The 12,380-nt window shown below is 37.0% G+C and overlaps 1 protein-coding gene across 1 annotated transcript; it reads right to left on the reverse strand.

Annotated features, from left to right (window-relative positions):
* Positions 1 to 2,295: 2,295 nt before the first annotated feature.
* LOC133716772 (uncharacterized) lies at positions 2,296 to 5,012 on the reverse strand. Its single transcript, XM_062143430.1, has 3 exons — positions 3,939 to 5,012; positions 2,685 to 3,626; positions 2,296 to 2,589 (listed from the first exon to the last, which is right to left on the reverse strand). Exons 1-3 carry the CDS (start codon positions 5,010 to 5,012, stop codon positions 2,296 to 2,298), a joined length of 2,310 nt encoding a protein of 769 aa, XP_061999414.1.
* Positions 5,013 to 12,380: the final 7,368 nt, after the last annotated feature.

Raw genomic sequence — 12,380 nt, forward strand, 5'->3', positions numbered from 1 at the left:
AAAGTTCACCACAACTAGGACCTAATTACTTTGAGAAGAGGGAATGAATCATTTGAGCATTTTAAGCAGTTCGTCTACTTCACCGAATCTCTTTTGACAGTAAACAAAGAGCATGCCACCACATAGGCTATAAGTGAAAGTTTATATGAGAATTAACTGAATAAGATACTAAACATGAGTACACAATTTTTGTCCAGAATAAGGCATGACAACAATGGACATAACTGAATATATGTACAAGTCACTAATGACAGTGGTCAAGGTACACTAAGATCACAATGTTCTCTCTCAACAGTGGACAGACATTAGAGTGCCTTAATACTTAGAACATATCCCTAATGCATTTCTTAGCATCTCAAACCTAGCAGTGTCAAGAGGCTTAGTGAACAAATCAGCAAGTTGACTTTCAGTGGGCACAAAACTTAACTCAAGTATATTCTGCTCAACCAAATCCCTAATAAAGTGATAGCGAAGATCAATGTGTTTTGTTTGAGAGTGTTGAACATGATTTTTTGTGATGTTGATAGCACTTGTATTGTCACAGAAAATAGACAACTTACCTTGAGAGATGCCATAATCATGAAGCATTTTCTTCATCCAAAGCATTTGTGTGCAGCAACTCCCAGTAGCGACATATTCAGCTTCAGCAGTAGATAGAGAAATGCAATTTTGTTTCTTGCTGTGCCAAGCAACAAGATTGTTCCCAATGATCGAAGAAACAACCTCCAGAAGTGCTTTTTCTATCCTTTAAGTTTCCACCCCAGTCAGCATCAGAATACCCTGCAATTTCTACGTTAGTGTCAAAGGTATAGAAAATGTCACAGTTAATTGTACCTGAGATATATCAGATGATTCTTTTGACAGCTTCCAAGTGTGATTCTTTGGGATTTGCTTGAAATCGAGCACACACTCCCACACTGTATGAAATATCAGGTCTACTGGCAGTTAGATACAGTAAGCTTCCAATCATGCTTCTATAGAGAGTGGAGTCGATTGATTTTCCATTTGGATCCTCGCTCAACTTTGTAGTGGTGCTCATGGGATTGTTGACCACTTTCTTGGATTCAAGACCAAATTTCTTGATGAGATTCTCAGCATATTTGGTTTGAGAGAGAAAGATACCTGCATCAAGTTGCTTCACTTGCAGTCCAAGGAAAAAGGTTAGCTCACCACACATGCTCATTTCAAATTCACTTTTATTTCTGAAAATCCACTTAGTGCCTATTACATTACAGTTTCTAGGTCTTGGTACCAAGTACCACACATCATTCCTAGTGAATTGATTTAATTCTTCCTGCATAGCACTAATCCAATCATCATCTAGTAGAGCTTCCTTAATATTCTTTGGTTCAATTAGGGAAACAAACCCACACTGAGATATGACATTCATCGCTATTTGATTTTCTGTGATAAAGCAAAGTAAAGCATTACCTCGACTTACCTCATCTACACTTACCTGTGGAGCAGTTTGGCTTCTTGTTTTGAGACCATCTGAGATTTGTCCAAGAATATCTTGACGCGAGTGATCTTTTTGGACTTGTTTGAACCCTCTTTTCACTTGAGGAGCTGGCTCGAAGATGTTGTCAGCATTCTCTTCCTGTTCATCAGTAGTTGATGTGTCTCCTGATTCTGATATGAGAGTAGGTGATGTTTCTGTAAAAGTTTCCTCCTGTCTAGTGTAGTAATCATCAATAGACACGTTAATAGATTCCATAACAATCCTAGTTCGTTTGTTATAGACTCTATATGCCCGACTATTAATAGAGTATCCAAGGAAGATACCATCATCACTTCGTGCATCAAATTTTCTGAGTTGCTCTCGATCTCTCAATATGTAGCAAGGGCTTCCGAACACACGAAGGTGGCTTATGTTTGGTTTCTTACCTTTCCACAGCTCATAAGCTGTTTGGTCAGTTCCAGGTCTCAAAAAGACTCTATTGATGGTGTAACATGCAGTACTGATTGCCTCAGCCCAGAAGTTCGAGCTTAGACCAGCAGAATGCAGCATTACCCTTGCCATGTCTAACAGCACTCTATTTTTGCGCTCAACTATTCCATTTTGCTGTGGAGTGATCGGGGCTGAAAACTCATGGGAAACACCTAACTCATGAAAGTAGTTAGCAAAAGCATCATTTTTAAATTCAGTTCCATTATCCGACCTTACTCTTACCAAGCACATGTTTGTGGACTGTTTTTCAATTATCATTCTCTGGTTTAAACCCTTGAATGATTCGAAAGTTTCAGCTTTGTCTTTTAGGAAATTAACCCAAGTGTACCTGGAGAAGTCATCAACTATCACAAGTATGTATTACCTCCAATGCTTTCTGTTTGAGCTGGTCCTATAAGATCCATATGCAGCAGTTCCAATACTCTTGTGGTAGTGGCAGAGTTTATTGTTTTATGAGGAGATCTGGCTTGCTTTCTGGTTTTGCATCCTCCACATATCTTGTTGGTCTTACCACTTAGTGCTGGTAGACCTCTGACACACTGCTTGGTGGATAATTTGAGTAGATCCTGATAGTTTACGTGTCTCAATCTTCTGTGCCATATTTTGAAGGTTTCTTCGGCAGATCTCACAGACAGGCAATCCTGTACATTTAGAGGTTCATTAGATTGAATGTGATAACAATTATCTGAAGATCTCTTACCTCTCATAATATTTTCTCCTTTTTATCAAGAATCACACATCTTTGCTTGTTGAACCAAACATCCTCATAATCATCAGCCAAGTGACTGACACTTATTAGATTGGCAGTTAAACCCTCAACATACAAAACATTTTTTAGATTAGGAATTCTAGGAGTATTGACTGTTCCTCGTGCAAGAATTTTGGCTTTTCTTCCATCACCAAAGGTAACTGAACCAGTAGTGCTTTCATCTTCGAATGAGGTGAACCAAGCTTTATCTCCAGTCATGTGTCTGGAGCAACCACTGTCCACATACCAGAAATCCTTTCGCTTGTCTGCCAATGCAGTGAGTGCTACCAGGCAGGTAGCCTCAATATATGTTGGAGGATTATCTGTACTTACACTTGCCATGAGGCAGATATCATTAATAGAGTCAGTAGAATCAGAGTGATTAGAACGATGATTATTCAAATCCTTTCTAATCCAGACAGGTTTATCTCTATTTTGCATGTTTGCTTTAGTAATCAGGTTAGCCAATTTGTTGATAAGCTCTTTCTGCTCTTTAAGTTCACAATGCAAAGATTTTACAGATAGCTTTTCCTCACCAGATGGAATTGATTTATGTCTCTCATTACATCTCGGTCTGATATGTCCCAGTTTACCACAGTAATGACATGTGGGAATAAAAGACTTAAGCGTTGAGTACCTGTTATGATCAGTTGGAAACCTCTGATTCATCCTTACCTGAGTGACATACTGAGAAGGTTTTGGTTCCTTGTCAACCCTTGTGATAGTGTCCTTGATGACCTGGGTGATTGGATCACTTTTCTCCACTTCTGGATTGGACTCTCTCACAAAATGTGTACCTTTGGAGCTTTCTCCAGAATATCCAAGTCCGAATGTATCATGGTGGGCTTTTCCGGAGCTGAACAACCTAGATGCTGTTGCAGAGCTTATCTCAAACTTTGTGAACTTCTCTTGAGTGGACTTCAGCTCTTCCTGCAATGATTCATTTTCAGTTAGCAGATTTAAGTTTAGAGCATGTTGTCCTTTTACCTCAAGCTCAAGAATCTTGATTTTGTTTTTCAGTTCAGCACATTGTATCTTCCAGGTCTGGGGACTTTTGTCACTTTGTGAGTTCTGCAGCTCTTCTGTGAGTTTGTTTCTTTATTGTTCCCAAGTGTTTTGAGAAGTTCTCCACATAAGCTCCAACTTCTCATTCTTAGCCTTCAGCATCACAATTTCATCTTCCAAACCTGTATTTTTGATTAATGTGGCTTTTGACGCTTTATAGAGTTGTTTGCAGCGGACATTAGTCTCGTCATCTGAGAATTCTTCATCACTTTCAGATTCAAGTGAAAGAGACGACACGAAGGCAACATTTTCGACCTCTTGATGTTCATCATCACTCCATGTCGAGAGGAGGGATTTATTGTTGCTATTTCCATGCTTCCTGTTACCACAATCAGTAGAAATATGGCCATAGCCACCACATTCATAGCATTTTATTTTTCCAGATTTATTTGCTCTAAAATTCCCTTTAACGTTGTTATCATTATTAACAAAATTTTTCTTGGGAGCATTGAAATTTTGAGAGGAGGACTTATTTCTAAGGAATTTATTGAACTCTTTGGTCAGAAGAGCAAGATCAAGTGGTTCATCTTCCTCTTCTTTCCCTTTCACAGCCTTGAATGCCACACCTTTGGATTTCTTTTCAGGTTTTAGTCTTAGTTCATAAGTTTTTAGATTTCCAATGAGTTCATCCAAAGGGTATTCATCAATGTCAAAAGAATCCTCAATACTAGTGACTTTAGAGTGAAACTTTTCTGGTAAGGCTTTAAGAATTTTCTTGACAACCTTATCTTCATCAAAAAGGGCACCTAGACTACGACATTGACCTGTAATCTTTAGAATTCTACCATGGAAGTCATCTACAGTTTCATCATTTCCCATGGTCATAGTTTCATATTCATAGATTAGACCTTGTAGTTTTTGTGCACATACCTTTTTGTTTCCTTCATATGTAGTCTGCAGCAGATCCCAAGCTTGTTTTGCAGTGTCACAGTGACTAATCCTCAGCTTTTCACGTTCAGAGAGAGCAGTGAAAATGCTATTTTTTGCTTTGAAGTCAGCTTGAAGATCACGTACCTCTACGTCAATCCAGTCCTTCCGTGGCTTAGGAATAGAGACTGATGAGCCCTCACCTTTAGCTGGAATTATTGGTGTCTTCCAGCCATTTTCCACAATGTTCCATACATGTTCATCTTGTGCATACAAGTATGATTTCATGTATATCTTCCATTGTGTGTACTTTTCACATCCTCCATCAAACCATGGAGGACTATTAACAGATCCACCAGCAGCCCTATCTCGATATTGTTCCATCGTCCCTGCGATCTACTAGAATATTCTAGAACCCGCTCTGATGCCAAATGAAAACACCAAACAGAACAATATTGTGCTATAATCAATAGAACAACTTATCTATTAAATCACTATATTAAGAAGGACACAGAAATTGCTAATGCAGTGTAAACCTCTCCACTGAGGAAGCTTCACTGCGTGGCTTTTAACGTAGCCAACACGAAAAATCAATCCAATATGAATCAAATAAGTTTACAATATACAAGTTGTGTTGTTCATAACAAACACATTCACTTAGCAACAAATGCTAACTTGATTTATAACTGATCTAACTTTTGCTTGATTATCAATCTATCAACACTAGTCAATCAACTGATCTTCCTTGCTCTCAACGTCTCACTGATCTTTGAGAATGAATTATGAACGTGATAGAATATGCAAGAGAAACATGGAACAAGGAATGAGAGTTTTCAGAAAATGATTTTAACAAAACCTAATGGTTCAAGAGTGAACAATTTTATGCATGAAAAACTCTAACTACTAGCATCAGTTTCGAAACCTTTTATAAGGGAGGAAAACTCCCCCTCAATCAAATCTTTTCTTTAATCATCAAATAAGATAAATATGGAAAGATATCAAGACTGAAGTCAATACTTCCTATTTATCTGTTATGCATGCAAAATATACCAAATCAATTTATTCGACATGCATATCAATAAAAATCATCTAGGCATGATATGCAGTGGCGGAACCAGGATCTGAGACTTGTCTAGGCTAATTAGAAGTACACTAATATTTTTTTTTTTTAGGTGAAATCATGTTTGATTGTTCGGTCCAAATTGAGAATCTTTCAATAGGTTTTTACCCCCGATTGTTCTACTCTTGCTTCACTTGCAGACAATCAGTACATAATTGTATTGGCCTTCAAAATCTAGGAAAATTTATGTTTCCCCTCCTAATTCATCTTGATTCTAGTTCCTACTTACCAATTCCAAAGATTGTACATATATACTCCTTTCAAGAAAAGTCATGAACCTTGCTATGAGCTTTAAACCAGGACTCTCGGTCGAATTGAGGATTATCAGGATTCACAGGGTCGCCATAAAAGAAATCGGGAACCACCACGAAAAATCCAGCTGCATCAACTTTTTCTGCAGATTTCCTTTTTCAAAAGACAATGTGAAGTAGTAAGTAATGGATACAGTGCATTACTGAACTCAAAGTTGTATGGTAAACTTGGAATAAGACCCCAACTGACCATCTTGATACCAAATTTCTCAAAACGAACATACTTACATCATTCAAACATTTACCTTATTCTCATATTTCCAGAGAAAGATTGACCATTTTATTGATTACTAGAGTAGAGAAAAAGAAGGCATGCCATTGAATAAGAAAAAGGAAGGACGAATCACAATGCAGAATAGAAGAAAAGATAACCATACCTTAAACCAAAGAAAAGAATTGATCAGCAAAGAAAAGAAATCAACAACAAACCCATTTAACCCATTAAACCAATGAAGAGAGAATTGATCAGAAACACTATTTCAATCAACAAACCCATTAAACCAATGAAGAGAGAATTGATCAGGAACACTAATTCCATCAACAAACCCATTAAACCAATCAAGAGACTTAGCTAAAAAGAAAAGAAAGACCTTCCGTTTTGGAGCAACTCAGAAAACAAAGCAAGCTTGGATGGGGAAAGCGGGAGAAGATGACTGCAAGTCTGCAATGAAAATCAGTACAGGAAGAAGAACTCGACTCAATATCACGAAGAGAAGAACTGGCTGCATCTCATCGACCTGCTGGCTGTTGCGCCGCTATGCGTCCAAGAGGCTACTAGGCGAGGCTGAGAGTTCGAGGAGGTGAGGGAGACTGTTGTTTTTTTTTTTTTTTTCTCTGGCTGGTATGGGCCGCTGAAGGTAGATATATATCTATATATACTTAGAGGTTTTTAGCCCAAAATATTGTCTAGGCTTGAGCCCATATAGCCTTCTATTTGGTTCCGCCCCTGATGATATGACATGAATACCACTTATACTCAAGATCAGTGAGAGTGATCCTTCTTGATTTCCTCTTGATGATCCGATCTTGCAGACACCTTTGATTTTCTTTAAGTCTTCGAGCAAGTAGGAGACATACTCTCCTAGTGCTTTGCATCCTTTCTGATTTCCTCGTGGCTTTGAGAAATTCATATGTTGAATAGGGATAGTCCAATGTGCTTACATATTTAGATAATTATATGCAAGCCTCACAAATCATATATGTTCGCAACATAAACGAAGCTTTGCATATTAGTAACTGCCATAAATATCGAAAGTCTCTCAAGTTGGCATTTGCTGAGATATTGGCTGCAATCTGCATGCAAAGAAAAAGTTATCGATTGTCCTGCATGTTCTTGCATCGATCATTGCCATGAGAAACCAGCTCATATCGCTATGTCACTGGCAAGGAATCTATATTCATGAATACAATCAACCAAGTCCAACATTAGCTATGAAACCTGTGTACAAATTTGCTACAGTCGTCCCTCTGAACACCCCTGTGCACCAAGGTATGATATAAATTGTAAGACTTCCACCAGTGTTCAGAGCTTCAAAGCACTAGAAGAAGGAAAGTGCAGATATAAGGGAGATAAACCCGAGCAGGCGTGGCACTAGTAGTCTTAGGCCAATAGCATTTTTACACCTCAAGTAATTGCAATATTCTAGGAACAGGGTAGCCCAGCAAAAAGAAAAGGCAAAGAGAATATGCCAATACATAACGAGCTTATCTCTCTATTGGTGAGACATCAGATCTTGTGTTGACTTCAGTCACTTCACATTATTTTGTTCTAGTGAAAACCTGAGCAGAATGTCTGAAATTCTTTTTCTTTCCTCTGGTTAGTGAAGGAATTAAAGGATAAGATTGTTTCCCTTCACTTGTTAATGGACCTCTCTAGCCACGAAATCTATTTATTGAATTTTCATGCAAGAAATTAGCTTGATACAATAATACAAGGGCAAAACACAGGAGCAGTCGGATATAATTCTTCCTTGTTTGGTCGGATGTATACTTCACTAAAAACCCCAAAAGGAGGCTGAGAAAAGCTACTAAAGAAAACCAGGCCAGGATGAGGGGAAAAGATAACAATTATACATATATAAAAGCGAAAATTCTTCCACCCACCCAGGTGGGTGGTCACCCCATGTGCTGTCAAGAGATCTGGCCTCCTTACGCGACTAGCCAATGTAGGCCATTGGATAAGTCGTTAGTTAATAGACGGAGATAGTTGGCCAAAAAACTCTTCAATCAATGCGGTAAAAAACCAATGGATGGGTAAATGAAACACACGATTAAATCGTGTCTCTGTTTTTTCTTCCTTGTTTACGAAGAGGTCACGAAGTTTTGGGCGAATCCAAGCGCGAGCTTCGAAAGAACCCAAGAGAGAGGCTACCTGCATGGTGAAGTGTCTGAGCCCAACCAATGCGGTGATCCTCCTCCACAGTCGCTACGCCGGCCGCAAGGCCTTCATCGTCGAGGGCGTCGACTACACTGCCTCATCGCCGGAATCAAGAAGTAGCCAAACAAGAAACAGATCGTGTTTGATTTAGAGAGCGAAACTGAACTGCAGGAGGAGAAGGCATACCTAATCCGGAGTAATCTCCCACTGCCGCTGCGAAGAATCAAGCTCAATCCCCATGACCCAGTGATTGGTTGTGCTTTTTCCTGAGTAATTGATCTTCTGTGGGCTTTTCTGTTGGACTTTCATCACAAGTCTGCAACCATGAAATATGCATACAAGGTGTTTGATGGAATGCCTGAGAGAAACATTCTGTAAAGATGACGTGTGTAGACTTGGGGGGGGCAGACCTGTAGGTTACAGAGGAGGATTACAATCCTCAACAGAACACACTAGCATTCTCGTGATGATGAAATTTCACAGAGTTTGAAGATAGAGCAGTGGCAGACAAAAATCATTTCGCCAAGAGTAGTGTTCCTTGACTATTGCTTCGCAAATTCACTCTGGGATGTTGCCACAGGTCAACGAATTGGGTACAAGACAAACATAATCTGGACGCCAACAGGTGGCACAAGTGATGAATGCCAATTGCAATGGCAGTATGCATTGGTTCGCACAGAAGGGAATACGGGTGCTGCGTAGCTTTGGGTTGTTTTGGAAGTTCCAGAGGTTCAGAGCCAACTTGTGGCTTTTGCCTACATATATATAAATATATTTGAATGCCTACTTAGTGGCTTCAGCCTTCTAAGAACTTCAAATCAGGCCATCATACTTCTGCAATCTTTCGAAGATAACAAAGAAAATATGGTAGCAGTACTTTCTTTGTATCCAAGAATTAATGGGTCATTGGTAGCGAATGATGGCCCACCTACTATAAATTTTGGAAAGTTTATCTCCTCGTGGTATTGCTCCCCTTAGGGAAGTATAAGTGTTTAAAGGGTTGATGGTTTTGTTTGATGCTGAGATAACGGCGGATCGGGTTAATTTTGTACACAGTACCTACTAATACATTATAAATAGATAGATAATGTCAAATTTATTAATTTCATTTTTTTAGAATAAAATTGAAAATCGATAAATTTAACAAAAAGTTTATCACTACAAGGAAAAATTTAAGGAGTTAAAGTGGAATACATGAGTAAGGTAATATCAAATATTACTACTAATGTAATGTCGAATACATGGGTACATATCACTACTCGAAAAAAAAATTAAGGAATTAAAGAGGAATTATTAGAAATTGAGTATATGGTCTCGGTGATTGTTTAGAGATCTCGGAAATATTTTCTAAATTTTTCTTGATGTAAAATCTCCATTTTATAGGTTCGATAATAAAAGACGCGAAGTGACGAATCCGTGAGAATTTTCTGAATTGGGTATATACAGCCAAGAATTATATTTTGGTCAACGGCTCATGTCAAGCGGTGAGTTTATAGACGGCTCAGATTGCACCGTGTTAATTTCCTTTTCTTTAAATATTTTTATATAATTTTTGAAAATTGTAATAAATAGCTCAAGTTCCGAAAAATTTTCAGAAAATTCTCACGGATTCGTCACGTCACGTCTTTTATTATCGAACCTATAAAATGGAGATTTTACATCAAGAAAAATTTAGAAAATATTTCCGAGATCTCTAAACAATCACCGAGACCATATACTCAATTTCTAATAATTCCTCTTTAATTCCTTTTTTTTTTTTCGAGTAGTGATATGTACGCATTATTTGACAGTAGTAATATTTGATATTACCTTACTCATGTATTCCACCTTAAATTTTTCCTAGTAGTAATAAACTTTTTGTTAAATTTATCGATTTTCAATTTCATTCTTAAAAAATGAAATTAATAAATTTGACATTATCCATCTATTTATAATGTATTAGTACGTCCTGTGTACAAAATTAACCTGATCCGCCGTTATTTCGGCATCAAACAAAACCATCAACCCTTTAAACACTTATACTTCCCTAAGGGAAACAATACCACGAGGTGATAAACTTTCCAAAATTTTTACATTAATTGATATAGCTCAAACCCAGAAGAGTGTGAGAGCTGATAGATAAAAAAAATAAAAAAATTGTGAATAACTGGTTATGGGCATATTAGTTTTATGTGGTATTTATGGTTTAGGGTAGACCTAGTAAATCGAGATCCAAACGATAACGAAAATAGCTGAAATTTTGACGATACACATTTCTTCTTATCATGATAAAATCAGACGGTCGATTTTAATAAAGTTGATTTCCTCCACCTTGTTGCTTGTGAAAGGTTTATATTTTTATACACATAATAAACATGTTAGACCACATTAGTAGGCATATATAAGGATTTTGTGCGATCCAAAAAATCTAAACTAGAAAATCGATAAATGTGACATTACTCATCTATTTATAGCATATCAATAGGTATTATGTAAAAAAAGTAACCCGATCCACTGTCATTTTGACATCAAACAAAGCAGTCAACTCTTTACACACTTACACTTCCATAAGGGGAGGCATACCACGAGAAGATAAATTTCTCGAAAGTTTTACATTGGTTGATATATTTCATGCCCACGAGAGTGTGAGAGCTGGTAGATTGAAGAAAAAAAAATTGCGAATGACCGGTTATAAGCATATTAGTTTTATGTGGTATTTCTGGTTTAAAGTTGACCTAGTAGATCGAGACCCAAACGATGATAAAAATAGCTGAAATTTTGACCATATCCTTTTCTTCTTATCATGATAAAATTTAACGGTCTATTTTAATAAATTCTATTTCCTCTACCTTGTTTCTTGTGAAAGGTTTATATTTTTATACACATAATAAACAAGTTAGACCACATTAGAAGTCATATAAGGATTTTGTGCGATCCAAAAAATCAAAACTAGGAATCGATAAATGTGACATTACCTATCTATTTATAGCGTATCAGTAGGTACTAAGTAAAAAAATTAATCCGATCCACCGTCATTTCGATATCAAACAAAGCGATCAACTCTTTATACACTTATACATCCCTAAGGGGAGCTATACCACGAAGAGATAAACTTCCCGAAAAGTTTTACACTGGTTGATATATCTCATACCTACGAGAGTGTGAGAGCTGACAGATCGAAAAAAGAAATTGCGAATGACTGGTTATGAGCATATTAATTTTATGTAGTATTTATGGTTTAGAGTTGACCTAGTAGATCGAGACCCAAACGATGAAGAAAATGGCTGAAATTTTGACCATAACCATTTCTTCTTATCATGGTAACATCTAACGGTCGATTTTGATCATTTCTATTTACTCCACCAGTCCACCTTGTTGCTCATGGAAGGTTTACTTCTCGATATAACTACTAAACAAGTTAGATCACATTAGTATGCATATAAGGATTTTGTGCAATCCATATAATCAAAATTGGGAATCAAAAAAATGTAATCCACTCATCCAATGGTCGGCTTCTCCAAATTAAGTTTTCACCACGCAATCGCTTTTGAAAGTCATATTCCTATATGTAATGAACAAGTTATATATACAACACTACTAGGCGTATTGATATTATTTTCTAATAACCAAATCAGTTGATAAAGTTTGTTTTCAACTCTTTAGATGTATCCATCGAGTAGTTACATATGTCGTGTGAAATTAATGGCATGGTTGTTGGTGGATACATCATTAATCAACATAATAGTTACAAAACTTACATCGGTTACAAACCTAATAGTGACATCTTAAATTTTTCAAAATTTTTATTGAGGAGAAATCTCAAATTTAAAAGTTTGAAAATAAATTGTGTGATGAGCTCATGGGAATTTTTGGAAACACATAAAATATTTATTATGAATTTATGAAACTTAAAATTATAAAAATTGATTAAAAAAAATATAGAAAAGTGAGGTTGGAGAAATCTC

This window comes from Rosa rugosa, chromosome 6 (assembly GCF_958449725.1).
Source record: "Rosa rugosa chromosome 6, drRosRugo1.1, whole genome shotgun sequence".
Taxonomy (NCBI): Eukaryota; Viridiplantae; Streptophyta; class Magnoliopsida; order Rosales; family Rosaceae; genus Rosa; species Rosa rugosa.

Coding starts and splice junctions, on each gene's coding strand:
- LOC133716772 (XM_062143430.1), bottom strand. CDS start 5,012: ATGGAACAATATCGAGATAGGGCTGCTGGTGGATCTGTTAATAGTCCT. Junction 3,627..3,938: donor TCTCAGATGACGAGACTAAT/GTCCGCTGCAAA, acceptor GAATCATTGCAG/GAAGAGCTGAAGTCCACTCA. Junction 2,590..2,684: donor GGTTCAACAAGCAAAGATGT/GTGATTCTTGAT, acceptor CTAAATGTACAG/GATTGCCTGTCTGTGAGATC.